General features: G+C 44.1%; 1 protein-coding gene across 3 annotated transcripts in view; it reads right to left on the bottom strand.

Moving 5' to 3' along the window:
• Positions 1-7,478: 7,478 nt before the first annotated feature.
• The window catches only part of PRDM15 (PR/SET domain 15), a 73,864-nt gene continuing 62,477 nt past the window's right edge, over positions 7,479-18,865 (bottom strand). For all 3 annotated transcript variants that reach the window (XM_066259327.1, XM_066259329.1, XM_066259328.1), the window contains 4 exons: positions 18,349-18,524; positions 14,449-14,529; positions 11,824-12,033; positions 7,479-10,844 (listed from right to left, as the gene is read on the bottom strand). In XM_066259327.1, coding sequence (XP_066115424.1) covers positions 10,365-10,844; positions 11,824-12,033; positions 14,449-14,529; positions 18,349-18,524 — 947 coding nt within the window. In that variant the 3' untranslated portion in view covers positions 7,479-10,364. The remainder of the gene's footprint in view (positions 10,845-11,823; positions 12,034-14,448; positions 14,530-18,348; positions 18,525-18,865) is intronic.

Here is an 18,865-nt window from a genome sequence, read left to right as displayed (position 1 = left end):
AGTATGATTTCTTTCAGTGATCTATTTTTACTGCTGCTCACAAGACAGACTCAAGAACTGTAAATCTAGCTGCTCACACGCCTCAGCTTTTAGATTCTAAGGAACTAGAAAAATCAACGTCCAAGCTACCAAAAAGATACCCAAGAGTGATAGAAAAAATCTTGGCTAGGGATACCACGATAATAAGACTATGAGGCAGAGTAACTTTTTTCACTATGAAATTTTAGGGGAAATTGCCATTGTTTTTTAATTTCACATATGAGCCTAATAGACTGGTACAGGAAAGATCCTAGAAAGTTGTATAGATCTCAGACATTGTGCAATGTGTGGGGTGATCACAATTAAAGGTCAGGGTTTCCAAATGTCAAGTGAAGGCTTAGAAATTTCAAGTGATAATTCCAAGTGGATATAAATTCAGGTGTGTGTGTGTGTACTTCAAAGTTTTGGAAGCCAAAGAAGTATGTTTTCCACAACACTTAGGAAAAACATCTTAGCATAGGTTAAAAATAAAAGGAGGCAGTCAACAGAAACACTTGAGGCCAGAAGGGAATGGCAAGAAATATTCAAAGTAATGCAGAACAAGAGCCAAGACTACTTTATCCAGCAAGGCTATCGTTTAAAATTGAAGAAAAAATAAAAAGCTTTCCAGACAAAAAAAAACTCAAAGAATTTACTACAACCAAACCAAGGCTGCAAAAAATGCTAAGGGGCCTGTTATAAATAGATCAAAGGAGAAAAAGAATATAGCAAAAGAGGAATACAGTTTTAAAGAATAAAATGGCAATAAACAATTACATATCAATAATAACCTTAAATGTAAATGGATTAAATGATCCAATCAAAAGACATAGGGTAGCTGCGTGGATAAGAAAACAGGACCCATACATATGCTGTCTACAAGAGACACACCTTAAAACAAAAGATGCACATAGACTGAAGATAAAAGGATGGAAAAAAATATTTCATGCAAATAGAAATGAAAAAAAAGCTGGGGTAGCAATACTTATATCAGACAAAATGGACTTTAAAACAAAGGCTATAGTAAGAGATAAAGAAGGTCACTACATAATGATAAAGGGAGCAATACAACAGGAAGATATAACCATTATAAATATCTACACACCTAACATAGGAGTACCTAAATATATAAAGCAGACTTTGATGGATTTAAAGGGTGAGATCAATAGCAATACTATAACAGTAGGGGGTTTCAATACCCCACTAACATCACTAGATAGATCCTCAAGAAAGAAAATTAACAAAGAAACAGCAGACTTAAAGGACATACTAGATCAAATTGATTTAATAGATATCTTCAGAACCTTTCACACTAAAACAGCAGAATATACATTCTTTTCAAGTGCTCATGGTACATTCTCTAGGATAGACCACATGTTAGGGCACAAAAGCAGTCTCAAGAAATTTAAGAAGATTGAAATCATATCGAGCACTTTGTCTGATCACAATGGCACGAAACTAGAAATTAACCACAACAGAAAAACTGAAAAATACTCAAACACTTGGAAACTAAATAGCATGTTATTAAATAACAAATGGGTTAACAATGAGATCAAAGAAGAAATTAAAAAATTCCTAGAAATGAACGATAATGAGCATACATCAACTCAAAATTTATGGGACACAGCAAAAGCAGTCCTGAGAGGGAAGTTCATAGCATTACAGGCATACCTCAAGAAGCTAGAAAAAGCTCAAATAAACAACTTGACCCTACATCTAAAAGAACTAGAAAAAGAACAGCAAGTAAAGCCCAGAGCTAGTAGAAGGAAGGAAATAATAAAGATCAGAGCAGAAATAAATGACATAGAGGCTAAAGAAACAATACAGAGGATCAATGAAACCAGGAGCTGGTTCTTTGAAAAGGTAAACAAGATCGATGAACCTTTAACCAGACTCACCAAGAAAAAAAGAGAGAGGACTCAAATAAATAAAATTAGAAATGAGAGTGGAGAAAAAACAACTGACACAACAGAAATACAAAATATTGTTAAGAAAATACTATGAAGAACTGTACGTCAAAAAATTAGACAACCTAGATGAAATGGACAAATTCCTTGAAACATATAATCCTCCAAAAATTAATCTGAAAGAATCAGAAAACCTAAACAGACCAATTACAACAAATGAGATTGAAACAGTTATCAAAAAACTCCCAAAAAAGAAAAGTCCTGGGCCTGATGGCATCATAAGTGAATTCTACCAAATATTCAAAGAAGAACTAACTCCTATCCTTCTCAAGTTATTTCAAAAAATTCAAGAACAAGGAAAACTTCCAAGCTCCTTTTATGAGGCGAGTATAATTCTGATTCCAAAACTAGGCAAAGACAACACAAAGAAAGAAAATTATAGGCCAATATCCCTGATGAATTTGAATGCTAAAATCTTCAACAAAATATTAGCAAACCAGATCCAGCAATATATGAAAAAAAATCATACACCATGATCAAGTGGGATTTATTCTTGGGAGGCAAGGCTGGTACAATATTAGCAAATCAATCAATGTGATTCATCACATAAACAAAAGGAAGGAGAAAAACCATATGATAATTTCAATAGATGCAGAAAAAGCATTTGATACAATCCAGCACCCATTCATGATCAAAACTCTCAGCAAAGTGGGAATACAGGGAATATGCCTCAACATGATAAAGGCCATCTATGACAAACCCACAGCCAACATCATACTCAATGGGCAAAAATTAAAAGCAATCCCCTTAAGATCAGGAACAAGGCAGGGGTGCCCCCTTTCACCACTCTTATTCAACATAGTTCTGGAAGTCCTAGCCACAGCAATCAGACAAGAAAAAGAAATAAAAGGCATCCAAATTGGAAAAGAAAAAGTAACACTATCATTATTTGCAGATGATATGATATTGTATATAGAAAATCCTAAAGTCTCAGTCAAAAAACTACTAGACCTGATAAATGAATTCAGCAAGGTGGCAGGATATGAAATTAATACTCAGAAATCAGAGGCATTTTTATACACTAACAATGAACTGTCAGAAAGAGAAATTAAGGAAGCAATCCCCTTTACCATTGCAACCAAAAAATAAAGTACCTAGGAATAAATTTAACCAGGGATTTAAAGACTTGTACTCAGAAAATTATAAAACATTGATAAAAGAAATCAGGGAAGATACAAACAAGTGGAAGCATATACTGTGCTCATGGTTAGGAAGAATAATCATCATTAAAATGTCTATATTACCCAAAGCAATTTATAAATTCAATGCAATACCAATTAAAATACCAATGACTTACTTCAAAGATATAGAACACATATTCTAAAAATTTATATGGAACCAAAAGAGAACACGAATAGCCTCAGCAATCTTGAAAAGGAAGAATAAAGTGGGAGGTATCACACTTCTGGATATTAAGTTATACTATAAGGCCATTGTACTCAAAACAGCCTGGTACTGGCATAAGAATAGGCATATAGATCAATGGAACAGAACTGAGAACTCAGAAATAAACCCACACTTTTATGGACAACTGATATTTGACAAAGGAGGTAAGAGCATACAATGGAGTAAAGACAGCCTCTTCAATAAATGGTGTTGGGAAAATTGGACAGGTACCTGCAAAAAAATGAAACTAGGCCACCAACTTACACCATTCACAAAAATAAACTCAAAATGGATAAAAGACTTAAATGTAAGCCATAAAGCCATAAGCATCTTAGAAGAAAACATAGGCAGTAAAGGTCTCTGACATCTCTCGCAGCAATATATTTGCCAATTTATCTCCACAGGCAAGTGAAATAAAAGACAGGATAAACAAATGGGACTATATCAAACTAAAAAGTTTCTGCACAGCTAAAGACAATAAGAACAGAATTAAAAGACAAACTACACAATGGGAGAATATATTTGACAATACGTCTGATAAGGGGTTAATAACCAAAATTTATAAAGAACTTGTAAAACTCAATACCAGGAAGGCAAACAATCCAATCAAAAAATGGGTGAAAGAAATGAATAGACACTTCTCCAAAGAGGACATACAGATGGCCAATAGGCATATGAAAAAATGCTCAACATCACAAAACCACAACAAGATATCACCTCACACCAGTCAGAATGGCGCTCATCAACAGAACAACACAGAATAAGTGCTGGCGAGGATGTGGAGAAAAGGGAACCCTCCTGCACTGCTGGTGGGAATGCAGACTGGTGCAGCTACTGTGGAAAACAGTATGGAAATTCCTCAAGAAATTAAAAATCGAACTGCCTTTTGACCCAGCTATACCACTTTTAGGAATATACCCTAAGAACACCATAGCACTGTTTGAAAAGAAGAAATGCATCCCCATGTTTATGGCAGCATTGTTCACAATAGCGAAGATCTGGAAACAGCCCAAGTGTCCGTCAGAGGACGAGTGGATTAAAAAGCTTTGGTATATATATACTATGGAATACTATTCAGCCATAAGAAATGATGACATCAGATCATTTACAACAACATGGATGGACCTTGATAACATTATACTGAGCGAAATAAGTCAATCAGAAAAAACTAAGAACTATATGAATCCATACATAGGTGGGACATAAAAATGAGACTCAGAGACATGGACAAGAATGTGGGGGTTACGGGGCGGGGGGGAGGAGAGGGAAGGGGTTGGGGAGGGGAGGGACACAAAGAATACCAGATAGAAGACGACGGAAGACAATTGGACTTTGGGTGATGGGAATGCAGCATAATCAAATGTCAAAATAACCTAGAGATGTTTTCTCTGAACAGATGTACCCTGATTTATCAATGTCACCCCATTAAAACTTAATTTTAAAAAATAAAATAAAAGGAGGCGGGAGTCCTTCCTGTCTATGATGCATCTGAGACAGGCAAACTCTTTACCTTATTCCCCAAAACCATGGCCTCAGATTTCATGTTTTGCTCTTTAGAATACAGTGTGGATAATTCCCACCACCTCTGCACCTGATACTAGTTACATGGAAAACACAAACCACGCTTGAAACAACTTGACCTTAGCTATCAGGCAGTTCCACAATCATTGCCCTGATTGACCTATATACTCTTAGAAGGTAGTAACTGCACTCCTGGGCATGCATCCTACAGAAATGAAAACTTACGTACACAGAAATATTAATACACCAGTGTTCTCAGCAGTTTTTATTCATTACAGCCCCAACTGAAATCAACTCAGAAGTCCTTCCGTGGGTGATGTTAGTTAAACAAACGGTGGGTACACCCACACAATAGGCTCAGCAATATAAAGGGACAACTTGGGTAGATCTCAAGGGTGTTGTGTGCAGTGAAAACAAGCCAATCTTAAAAAAGTAACATACTTAATAGACTGACTATGGTGGTAGACACACAAAGGACACAGGTGATGAAGTTGTACAGCGTTAAACACACACACACACACACACACACACGCAGTCCCTCGAGCTACTATTAACAGAATACCATAGATTGGTTTATATCTTCCAGCAATTTATATCTTCCTAGTTCTGGAAGCTGGAAGTCAAAGATCAAGGTGTTGGCAGCTTTGGTGTCTGGTGAGGGCTCACTGGTTCATAGGTGGTGACTTCTTGCTGTCCTCACATGATGGGAAGGGCGGAGAGCTCCCTGGGGTCTCTGTCATGAGAGTGCTGATACCATTCACAAGGGTCGCATTCACGAGTTACTAAAGGCCCCACCTTTGTGGGTAACACTCAGGAGAGGGGAGAGACTCTGGAGCTCAGGCCACGCTCCAGACTGTCGCTCAAGGGGATGAAACAGTTCACCACATGGAACAGGCTGAATTCAGCAAGCATGAACTCCTGGATCCTCCGTCCTCCCTCTTTCCAGGGGAGTGTATTGGGCCAGGCTCTCAGTGAAGACACACGGTAGGACTATGTCCCAATGAAGGGACACCTTCCCCTGTGGGTCTCCCTCTTTCTGAAACAACTATGGGAAGCAGACCTGCCAACTGGGAAGGAGCAGGCTGCGTGGCTCCAAGGCAGTGTGGATGCAGGGTGCTGAGCCTCATGTGTTATCCAGGAGTGTCAGCTGCCTGTACTTGGGACTGTGAGGCATAGGGCGGGAAGGCCTCCACTCCACAGGGAGCAAGGCTTGGGTGGGAGGGATGGTTTCCGTCAGCTCTGTCTGGGCAATGCAGGGCATCTTCTGAATAACTGTGTTGACTGCATCCCCACACACAAGTACAATCATGTGCCCCTGTCATTGCAAAAGAAGGATCCCTTTGATGTTGATACACTCAAGCCAGACATAAAAGCTGATGAGATGAAGCAGCCATCTCCCCCTCTGTCAGAATTGTTTTTAATGTGTGTGAAAGGACTGTTCAGATGGATGCTTCATGTGGTTGTTAGTGATTGCTATGTGGTCATCTGACTTCACCAAGAAGCACAGGGTGTTGGCTCAGCGGTAGAGCGTCGGCCTAGCGTGCGGAGGACCTGGGTTCGATTCCCGGCCAGGGCACACAGGAGAAGCGCCATTTGCTTCTCCACCCCTCCACCGCACCTTCCTCTCTGTCTCTTTCTTCCCCTCCCGCAGCCAAAGCTCCATTGGAGCAAAGATGGCCCGGGCGCTGGGGATGGCTCTGTGGCCTCTGCCTCAGGCGCTAGAGTGGCTCTGGTTGCAACATGGCGACCCCCAGGATGGGCAGAACATCGCCCCCTGGTGGGCAGAGCGTCGCCCCATGGTGGGCGTGCCGGGGGATCCCAGTCAGGCGCATGCGGGAGTCTGTCTGACTGTCTCTCCCTGTTTTCAGCTTCAGAAAAATGCAAAAAAAAAAAAAAAAAAAAAAAAAAAGAAGCACAGGGTGTTTATGATGTGAGTGGATGAGACACTCACCACCCCTACTTCCTGTGGAGTATACTGGAAGGCTGACCATGTGCAGGAACCAGGCAGGTCTGGTGCACCCAAGAAGGTACTCAGCCGTTGTTGAATGTGAAATGAATGAGCCTTTTACTGGCCATCTTAACTGCTACCCAATGCTACTAAAAATATGACTCACGTGGCTAAGACATTCTCAGAGTTCAGATCCTTAGAAGATTAGATAACATTTTACTTGTTGCACAACTTTAAAATGACCAACCCTAATATACATACATCAGAATATCTAATTTAATAGTTGATCACTGGCCCAAAGAAATGTCTGGCTACTTTCCCTTCTCTGGCCACTCATCTTGTTTCGTGTCTGTTCTCTTCATCTTAGTTTTGCAAAAAAATCCTAGATGTACCTTTTTTGCTGCCTTTTTTTAAAGTTTCTGAGACCTCACAGGACATTTCAAGTAATCCAAACGTTTTACAGGCTCCAGACTGTAGAGAAATCAAAATGTCATTGGCAACAGGAAATATAACTGCTCTCAAAATATCTCTAACACATCAGTTTGAGAACGGGCAGTTTGAGAAAGAGCCAATGATTGGAAAACACAGGTCACAGCACCTTTTATTTGTTGTTAAACAAACTGATGGGACACGAAATATACTCATCTTCTCCAAACAGTCTTAATTCCTTCCAAATTCCAATGGCAAAGTCACTGATGCCACTTCGAGTAGGGAACCCATGAGTTTCCTGCCTTAGGATACTGCAGCTGGACAAAAACCATGTGAAGTCCGTGAATCAGCCTCCCACACCTGGAGTCTCCAAAGCAGTTTCCTGTGGGACACAGTGAGGTGGCACCTGGCACAGAGAACACACCCCATGGGACAGCGGAGTCAGAAGCCCAGTCCCTTTCTGCCCACGGAGCTTGGAATTCAAGCCTCTGAACTGGTCCAGCTCTGCAGGGTTCCCATCGTCTCGTGGCCCAGAACTACACAACAAAATGAATTCTCATGATTTATAACCATGATTGATTCACAGAGCCTGGTGGCCACAAAGGCTTGATCTAACTTCCTCTTAGGATTACAGCTGTGCACCTGGGATCAGTTAAAAAATAAAACATTTCCATCAGTAAAGTGATAAAGGCGCAGAACAATCTACAGGCACTGACTCTCCACTGAGGAGAACATGGTGCTCTGGTCCCCCAGTTTCTTACATGCACATTCAGAGCAACTGTCTTAACACAACCAGAACTCATTCTGCCTCAGAGAGTAAGACTCAACCCATTTACAGAACACTCAGAAGTAAACTGCATTTTTTATTTGGAGTTCTTGATTATTATAACAAGAAGTATTATTATGCATCTGTTCTTTAAATAAACAGTGATAGTACACCAGGCCACACAACCTAAATTAGGCTCTTTAAAAACATTTGATGCATTCTTACTCTAGGCACAAAAACAACTTCTTTAAAAAAATAAAACTGTGATTTAAAAGGCCTTTGTTTCATAGGGAAGAAGAATAAAAGATAAATGCTAATGTATGTTCAATCATGTTTGGATTATTTTCCTTGGTCATTCGCCCTTTATATTCCACAAATGCAAGAAGAAATTGTCAGTGATTTATAAAAAAGTATCTTAGGAACCCTGGCATTCTGGATGATTCTGTGAATATCTAGACCCCTTATATTTAGAGAATGGAGACACTATTTTTAGAAAATCTATCACCCCTCACCCAAGTTACTTTGATGAAACTATTATGTAAAAAGCAGTTAATTATATACATAAATAACATAAAAATAATTATCATAAATTAAAAAGTCAATCTCCCACACTTTGTTCAAATGAGGGGAGAACCTGGGGAGTGTATGACTGAGCCATGTGAGTAATGGGGACTCTGAAGGCCCCTGCCACCTGCTTCCTGGCTGATGGATCTCCTTAGTTCATGAAAGCAGGTATTGCACAAAACAGATTCTAGCCCCATCTTCAAAATCTTGCTATTTGGAACACAGTGAAGTGCTGAGAAAATTCATTTTGAATAATAAATCGTTCTTAACCTCTCTGGCAACACACGGTAACTCTGGCCTCATCTCCACACGACTTACTCACATTCAGTATTTCTTCAAGAGGGTCTCCTGCATCATATAGGATCAAGGACAAAAATAAGGCAAATTCATCATTTCATTCTGCACAGCGTTAAAAAAAAATATGAGGAAAGTAAAAGTCAGAGTTCTTTCTTTTTCCCTGGCTGAGCAGCAGGAGGCTGGCTGTGGGCGTGTTTCGGCCTCGCCCACTGTCTCTGAAGTGGGTACACGTGTGAAAGGCGTGTCCCCAGGAAGCAGAGCTGGTTGGTCCTCAGCCCGTATATTAGGGGCAGTGATGCTTCTACGAGTGGGCTCACCTCTGCTTTCAGGAGTGCCTGGCAGGAAACAGCAGTGCCATGGTACTTCACAGAAACCTATGCTTTCCAAATGTACTTAGCGTTTTTACAGAAACCTGGTCTTGAACCACATCAACCTTTGGAATTAAAGTTTAAACAGAAAGGAGCATGAATTTCTTCCCTGTTCTTCAGTTCAGGGAATTTTGGCCTAGCCTCAGACATGATAAATGTATCTGATGGCAGGGACTCCACAGCTGAAGGTGGCACCAGCAGGGAGGGCACCAGACTTCCTTGTTGCACACAACTGTGTATCCCTTTGCATTGGGGCAATTGTTAAGAACTGGACATGGACTGTTAGTCCTACAGTGCAAACGACTTCAGCATGTTAAAAAAGCAAACAAAAAAACTACCCAATATAGACGCAAACAGAGTCTTGAAAACATAATATATGCTTGAAATAAAGTTAAAAAAATTTTTTAAATGAACCTGAAAATCAATTCACATATAAAATTAATAAGAGACCTTTATGCCTGAGTCAGCAACCTCACATGACCCCTTGCCCGTGATGACCTTGAAGGCCAGAGGAGGGCAGTGGGCTCTTACAACCATCTTCTCACACGTGATTTTAGCCCAAAGTTGTGAAACAAATTCAACTCAATTCAGATTTCAAAAAAGAGATTCACTGTTATTTTAACTTCTACTTGCTCACTTGTAAAAGATATCCAGAAACAAGGAGAAAGCTGCCTGTCACTGCAGCTTGTTGCCACACGTGAAGATTATGTTTTGATATAGTAACTGAATTCTCAAGGAAAAACAAAACGAACTGCTTATGCTCCCAATAACATAGCACTCGCCTCTTAGGATCCCACTTCTATTTAAGTCCCACTTTGCCTGGCGTGTGTGCACAGCCCGACTAGCTGCCTGGCGGAGGCAGTGCCGGCAGCCTGCTCACATCCACCACCAACCCGCCAGGGCTACGTCCTGAATCAAGCTGGCGGCCGGAACGGCTGCTGGGGGATTTGGAGATAGTTCTGCAAAAGCTAAGTCAACCTTACTTATATCGCAATGTATGATTCTTTTTCTTCCTTCGTTTGGTATCCAGCAAACCAATCTCAACAATAAACAGAGAACCCTGTCTGAGGTTCCCTCTGAAAAGTCTGCCGCCGGGAGCCTTAGTAGCTATACATCTGCTGCTGCTGCTCAGCCTGCACCTGGGGCTGCGCCGCCTGTGGTGGGGGCGCCTGTGGCTGCGGCGCCGGCAGCACGTCAGTCTGGGGCACTGCCCGCCAGGTAAGCGGGTGCTGCTCACTGAGCTGGTTGCCCAGGGGTGTGATGGAGTTCACTAGTGTGGTCAGATTGATGAAGTGCGCCACTGACTGCGGGTTCGAGGTTTCCGGCTGGGGGTGCATCTGGATGTCGTTCTGGCGGTTGTGCAGCATGGCCGAGCCACTGACAGTGTCAAAGGTCACGGTCAGGATCGAGTTGTCCAGCTGCAGTTGACGTTCTGGGGTGGTGAGGTGTCCAACGGCTACTGGCTGGAGGTTGGTAAACTGAGTCCCGGCAGCAGTAGTGATGGGCGTCACGGTGATGTTGGTCAAGCCAACTGAGCTTGATGGAGTGGTCACATTTGGGTCACCCAGAGTCACCACCACCTGGAAGAGACATAGACAATGTAAGTTAAACAGTTTCTGTAAAATGGGGGACGACAAGAGCTTCCCTTGCCCCATGTGTGACGTAGGCAATGTTATCATGCTGAATAATCATATGCCCAAAGGAGACGGGCAAGGTATCTTTGGGTAAAAGACTAAATCAGATTACTTTTGTCCTCAAACAATAACTCTAGTGAAAAAGAGAAGTCACAGACATGATCTTAGAGGTCAATAGGTAGAACTGAGAAACAAATGATTTCACTGGCTGGAAAAAAACAGAGAAAAGTTAAAACAAGAAAGACAGAGTGTATACTCTTCATGGTATGTTCACTCCACTGGAGCGCCTTGCTGTTGGTCAATGAAAAGCTCAGCTAGAAAGCTAAAAGGGCCATGAACAAGTCTGCAGTAGTGACAGCTAATAAGTAACAAAGCAGCTTTCTTCCTCGTGCACACAGATGAAAGAAAGGCTAAGTAAGTGTAGGATGTCTGTGTGGTTCGGACACGCTGTAGGAAGGGGGCCCCAAACCGGAGGGATGGAGGAGGAGCAGATCAGAAGATCTCACTGAAGATCGCAGACTGGCTGACCTCGCATGGCCTGACCTTCCTCTGCCCTCTCTGGACGGCTCCCGCGGTCTGCAGGGCCCGCTCTCCCTGACTGGTGGGCAGGTGCACTGGCCCCACTTCTGCAATGAAGGGATGCACATAGGCCATTTACAATCTCCCCATTCCCAACCCCAAAGCTGGCTCTCCTTAACATTCAGAATGTTGTGCCACTGCTCACAAAGCCAAGTGTGGCTTGGGCGACACCAGGAACCACTCAGGTGGGAGAGTGCTGAGGTGAAAAACGGGCATGTGCTGAAGGCACCCACAGGCTCAGGAGACAGGGGAGGGTGCAGGTAGACGACCCCCCACGCCCTGTGCCCGGGGCAGCTTCCCCCCCCCCACGGCAACGGCGACGGGGCCCCAGCACAGGAGCAACGACCTGCTGGATGCTCTGTACCGCAGAGTCAGTCTCATCGCCCACGCTGCCTGTGAACACGGGCTCCTTCTCCGAGTACTCGCTGAAGGTCGCGTCCTCTGGCACGTGCGCCCCCGCCTCCTCCTCTGGCTTCTGCTTCCTCTTGTGACTCCTCTTGCTGGCTTTCATGGGCTTCCCTTCTGCCAAATCCTCCTGCTCCAGGCCCAGTTCAGGCTGCAGAAAGAGAAGTTTCAACAACACGTGGGTCACTCTGGCCGGTTGGCTCAATGGTAGAGTGTTGGCCTGGCATGTGGAAGTCCCAGTTTGAGTCCTGATCAGGGCACACAGGAGAAGCACCCATCTGCTTCTATACCCCTCCCCTCCCCCCCTCTTCTCCTCATGCAGCAAAATCTTGAATGGTTTGAGCAAGTTGGCACCTGGGCACTGAGGATGGCTCCTTGGCCTTGCCTCAGGCACTAAAATAGCTCAGTTGCCAGAGCAATGAAGCAATGGCCCCAGATGGGCAGAGCATTGCTCTGTAGGGGGCTTGCCGGGTGGATCTCGGTTGGGGTACATGTATAAGTCTGTCTTTCCTCCTCTCTGCCTCTCACTAAATCAATAAATCAATAAATAGCCTGACCTGTGGTGGCGCAGTGGATAAAGCATCAACCTGGAATGCTGAGGTAGCCGGTTCAAAACCCTGGGCTTGCCCAATCAAGGCACATACAGGAGTTGATGCTTCCTGTTCCTCCCCCCACCTCTAAAATGAATAAATAAAATCTAAAAAATAAATAAATAAGCACACAAGCAAACAACATGTGAGTCAATGGGTTGGGAGCCCATGGTAGTCAGCGTGGTCCCAGCACAGTCCCCGGACACACTCCAGGATCAGTAGTGAGGCTCTCAGGCCACCAAATTGCCACAGGAAACAGTGATGACAGCTTATCTGCTCATTTGAATTTCTAAAGATTGAGGCATGTTTCAGAGTATTTTTTTAAGTGGAGGAAATTAAATACAAGTTATATTTTTAAAAGTAATATTTTGTGCTAAAATATAAACAAACAAAAAAAACCCCCACAAAGTTTTAAGCTACCATCTCAGCCCTAGTGAGCTCAGCCCAAGGCTGAGAATGTTTCCACGTTGGGCTCTCATCCCCAGAATCAACCCTGGGTCATAACGGGTTTAAGCATAAGAACTAGATGGGCATCTCTTTCTAGCTGATTGCTAGGCACATAGGGTATGGCCATTACGCAACCCCAGATAGTACACACACACTTCTCTGGGAACTGGTACACCATGGCCATTCTTCTGACCCACACTGGGCTCATGTAGAATCACAGAGGCCACTGGTGGCTACTGAGGGTCTTCACTCTGGTCATCCTCTACCCCTCCTGGACCTCTGGTGCCACCCCAGGAGACTTGGTTCGAACAATGGCAGACCCACAGGAAGCCTGCCAGGGCATGGTCATCGTGGGACTGCCCTCGCCGGGGGTGGTGTGGGCCTCTGGGGCATCCCAGGCATCCTCACTCTCACTCAGTGCATCTGGCAATGGACCGCTGTGCTCAAAACACCATTTCCAAAGAAAGAGGTATAAATGTGAGTTTAAAGTAGCTCAGTGTAAAAAAATAAAAAATATAAAAAATAAAATGCATATGGTAAAGTGATTGCTTTCAGACACCAGTCTTATGTTGTATTTTGACTGCTCTAAAATGATTAAACAATCTTCACTTTGAAATTAAATTTTATAAAAATAAAAAAATAAAGTAGCTCAGAGTATGACATGTTCTTTTTATAATAAAAGGAAATTTTTATAAAGATAGTGATAGAGATACTTTAAAAAAGTTAAGCTCATCTAATACATTTAAAATGAATATTTTTTAATTTCTAATTAAAAAAAAATTTAGTGAGAGAGGAAAGGAGAGAAGAGAGAGACAGGAACATTATTCTGTTCCTGTATGTGCCCTGACCGGGAACCAAACCAGCAACTTCTGCACTTCAGAACAGTGCTTAACCAATCAAGCTATCTAGCCAGGGCTAAAGTGAATTATCTTATAATGATATAATTCGCTAAGGTTTTCTGGAAACTACCTGCCATGGTTCATTTTAAGTGTTCACTTGGCTGTGCTAGGGTACCACTTGTCTCGTCAAACACCAGTCTAGATGTTGCTGTGAAGGTATTTTCTAGACAAGATTAACATCAAAATCAGTGGTGCTGAGTAAAGCCGATTGCCCTCTACATTGTGGGTGAGCCTCCTCCAATTAGGTGAAGGCCTTAAGAGAAAAGACTGAGGTCTCTGGAGGAGAAGGGAATCCTGCCTCCACTGGCCTTTGAGGCTTGAGTTGTAACATCAAGTCTTCTCCGGGTCTCCAGTCTGCCCTCTGTCCTGCAGATTTTAAACTTACCAGCCTTTCACAACACATGAGCTGATTCTTTAAAGTTCTAGAAACTTACATAAACTAAAAGGCTCTTAGGGAGAAGACTGACCAAAAAGACAGAGTGTGAAACAAAAAGTGAGACAAGAGGCAAGGGCTACGGGGCTTCCCAAAGTGCTCCTGACACCTGCCTGAGCCCTGGAGGCCCCGCCCATGGGATGTGTGTATCTAGAAGTCCCATGAAACACCCGCCTGCAGGGCTGCTCTGTGCTCACCTGCACAATGCCGATGGAGGAGGCATCAATGGTGGTGGTCTCTGGGAGGTGGTCCAGGTCATCAATCCTCACGGCCAAAACCTATGGGAGAGCATGGGGCAGTGAGCCAGGGATGACTCTCTTTACTCCCTCATGGGCATCCCCATGTTTCCACTTTGGCTCCACTCAGGGCTGACCTTGAAACCTTGCTTCCAGAATCTCATGCACACCTGTCTTTCCCTCACACCACGTGTCCTCATCTCAAGTGTCTTCAATGCTCTTGCAAAGTGGAGAATGCCCTTGAACCTGTCTAGGCATCGATTCATGCCCACCCACCCATGCCCAAGAGGGAACACTGTATTTCCTCCCCTTTTTGCCTGCTAATGTGCTTTCAGTAAGTGAAATTTCAGTGAATCTTGCTATTTCAAACCAGTGTTGGGCAAAGAATCACCAAAACTAAGACATACCTTAAACTCTTTGCTTTTTTCCTTGCCCCATATGCAAGTACTTTTGCCCCCACCTTCCCTCTGAGAGGCACACTGCCCAGCCCTGAGTGTGTGGGCCCACGCTGTGCTCACTGCCTCCCGTGGCCCACACATCTATCCCTCCCACCAGTCCCAGTGGCCGACACCTAATCCCGTACATGAACCTGCCTATGCCAGAAGTCCCTGTGACTGTGATTACTTAAGTGAATCAAGTCATGAGACAACGGAACACACGTGCAGAGAGAGCACGAACATTCCAAAAAGATGCAATGACAGCAAGTTACTAAAAAATGGCAAGTAGTTGTGGAAAAACTATATAAGATTAGGGAAAACTGTAAAAGTCTGCAAGTGTTCTTCATCCAAACAGCTTTGCAAGTATCTACATTTCTGCTCAAATAAGGAAAACAGAAATGGGAGACTATGTACTGTAGAGTCTGGGTGTGGCTTATTTAAGAAAGATAATAGAAGCAGCTTTGGATGGATGGGCTGGGCCTGTCTCTGACAGGATGGCAAACAAAGTGGCATGTATGTTTCAGGTTGACATAAATGCTGATTGTGGCACTGAAGACCCAAGTGCAACTGCGATACTGCAAAACTCAGTAAAAGCAGCCAAAAGACACTGAAGTGTTTTCCATCCCTGTCACCATAATCACTGTCACCATGATCACCATCACCACCATGACTTTTACCATCAACACTTCCACCACCACCATCAACAGTGACATGCTATCAGTGTCCAAGAAACACAATCCAGAAGTTGGTACACAGCATTCATAAGAATTTCTTGTGTGTTTTAATTTTTAAAATGCAAATTCATTCAAAGTAGAGAGAAAGACCATCCCTTGAAGCCCTCACAGACTATCAATTTGAAAGATTCCGAAGGTGTGAAAATAGTTAATGCCCGGCATCTAAACGTCTTAGTTTGCCTCCGGTGATCCCGGCCCCAGAGCCTGCGCTTATTTGCAGGACATGCTGTGAGGCTCAGTGACACTCACTTTCACCTAGCCAGGCCTCACACCATAGCAGAGCCCACCCGAGTCCCTGCCCACCCTTCCCTCTGCCATGTTCTCTGATGCACCTCCTCCACATCATCGGTTCTTCCCTGTAATTACTTAACCGCTTGTCTCCTTCCTCGTTCTGTCTCCCATCCTGGGTGGGGCACCTAGCTGGCCAACTCCACAGGGTTCATCACTAGCAGATGCTTACAATGCATTTGTTTGGACCAATATATAGAATGGAATGACAGCGACATGATCCAAAGGGATGGCCCAGAGAGAACAGGCTAAAGGCTTGAGGCTAGAAGCGCCACTGTGGCAGCTTCTCTACTCTTCATCTGCCAGTCGACCCCTTCCAGTAACCAGATCTGCCTGGGGTCGGCATGCTGGAGGAGTGGATGATGGGGAACACACTGCCGCAGTTTGAAAAGCAGGTACAAAGGGTGATCCATGAGGAAGTGATCATCAGCCCAGGAAAAGAACTCGGTAGACAATAACATCTATTGAGCACAGAGCTCTGCATTGGCCTGTCCTCTCTCTCCACCCTGTAATGCACACCCAGTCAGTAAACATGAACTTGCACACTCTGTTTATTCCGAAGACCCACAAAGGAGCAGAAGGGCTCAAACTTCAGACTCCTCAGTGCCAATGGTGAGTCTGCAGTGCCTGCTTGAGCCCTCTCAGACCTGAGATGCCATGTTTGCTGACACTTCAGGGTCCTGTGCAAGACTTTGTTTTTCTGGGTGAAAAAACACTGGCTGGGGGCGGATTGGGAAGAGTCCTGCTCCATGTACGTGTGCATGGCCTGGGCCCATCGGCCTGGAGGAGCTGGTGCTCCCTGAACCGCTGGAATAGGCTGCCCGGGAGGGCACAGCATGGATCCAGAGGGGAAAGGTACACTTCTCACAGTGAGGCCAACTGTGCTTTCATGACGGCGAAGGTAATTCCTGCACATTAAATGAAATTATTAAAAATGGAGAAAATAGGAAGAAATGACCCATAGCTTCACCACTGAGAGAAAGTCACTGTGTACTGTTGTTTTCTTCCTTTGCTCACCTGTCTCTCTTACATTATAAAGGTGAGTGTTGTACACACGTACAACACACACAACATGTATGACTATATATACCCACACAGAGCATCCTGGGTTTTTACAATGAGCAAGTCGCAATTTTATTTAGAATTCTCTGGTTAGCCTGACCTGTGGTGGTGCAGTGGATAAAGTGTTAACGTGGAACATTGAGGTCGCTGGTTCGAAACCCCAGGCTCGCCTGGTCAAAGGCACATATGGAAGTTGTGATTCCTGCTCCTCCCCCTGCCCTTCTCTCCCCCCCACCCTGCCACCTGCACCTCTCTGAAAGGAATTAAAAAAAAAAAAGAATTCTGTTTATAGAATCAAGCACAATGCTAAGCCATCACTAATTTAACCCATTCTTCTTGCTTGACATTGAGGTATTCAAAGGATCACTCCTAAAACACGGGGAACACTGCCATGCTGCCTTCCAGAGGACACCTGCGGCAGTGTCCACCTCATGCCAGCCAGCATGGTCCCTCTGACTCTAAAAACCTCCTGCTCATCCAGTGGAGAGAGGGTGTTTCCAGGATTCAGTGAGGGCCTTTTCCTGTTCTCCAATCACGTGCACTTCCGTTCATGAACTGCCTGTAGTGAACACACTGTGAACCCCATGTTCTTCTCATTGAATGCTCCTCATCTCTAATAGTAGTCACCATCTGTGAGTGACAGTAATATCTTACACACACAGCTGGCCTTTGCCTAGTCTTTTAACTACATCAGTTCTAAGTGTTATGCTGCTTATATAGTCAAATCTGTTGATGTTGTTAGTGACATTATTTGTTGCTTTTGTGCTTAGAGTCTCTCCCTTTCAGTGCTCTGAGAGCTATTTACCTGCATTTCCTTCTAGTTTTGCTTCTCAGTCTGTTTCTTTTTAAAACACAATGAATTATTTAATGCTCTGAATCTTCCTTTAGAACAAATTCCCAGGCAAGCCGGGGTCTTCTTGCCCCTACAATTGCTCTTTCTGGGTCCTCAATGCCACCCTGTGATCGGCCCCCCAACACCACCTGGACACTCCCCATTCTGCACATTTTATTAGCCACTCCAAAGGAAAGAATGGGGCGAGGGAGCAGGGCTGTAATTCCATCTTGCTGTAATTCCAGTGAGAATTAATTTATAATCTTAGCAAATAATAGGTGAGGCTCTTCTATTCTGTTCATTCATTCAGTGCCTCCCTCCTACGTGCAGTCATTGCAATTCAGAGGGAATGTAAGACCCAAGCCCTGCCTCGAGGAATTCTGGGTCTGCAAAGGGAGACAGATTAGTAAGTCAGGGTGGTGGGGTCTGAGGGCAGTGGCGCACGCACTAGGCAGAGGGCAGAGGGACCAGGTCGGTGTGGGCTGTGGGCAGGGAGAAGGACCCTCACCTCTGGGTGCTTGCGTCGCATGTGTCTGCTCATGGAGGCCCTGGTGGACACCTTGGTCCCACACAGCTGGCAGCTCTGTGCCTCAACCTTGTCGTGGGTAAGCTGCACGTGCTTCTGCAGCATGTACTCAGTGACATATTTCTTGTCACACACGGAGCACGTCCACTGCTTGCCCACTTCACACAGGCACACACATACAGACACACACATGAGGAAGAAAAGACAAGCACAGGTCATGAGCGAGTTTGTCCCACAGAACGCAAGAAAGGTGGGGAGGGTGCTTACCCCTTTCCACATGCTGCTGGGATGGTCCCCTATGTCAGTCCATGGGAACAAGCACAGCCTGAGATGAGTATGACAGTGGCCTCCTCCCTCCCTGAGTGTGGAGCCACGTATTTGCTCCAATATTTGAAAATTCAAGAATAGATATTTGAAAGTTGTATTGGGCTTAATGGGGGCAGTGGACTACCACTAAGGTAGGATGGCACCAAACATTCTAAAGCAGTCTACATTATAG

The sequence above is a fragment of the Saccopteryx bilineata genome, chromosome 2 (assembly GCF_036850765.1).
Source record: "Saccopteryx bilineata isolate mSacBil1 chromosome 2, mSacBil1_pri_phased_curated, whole genome shotgun sequence".
NCBI classification, from domain to species: Eukaryota; Metazoa; Chordata; class Mammalia; order Chiroptera; family Emballonuridae; genus Saccopteryx; species Saccopteryx bilineata.
This window is presented reverse-complemented; position numbering and strand designations above follow the sequence as displayed.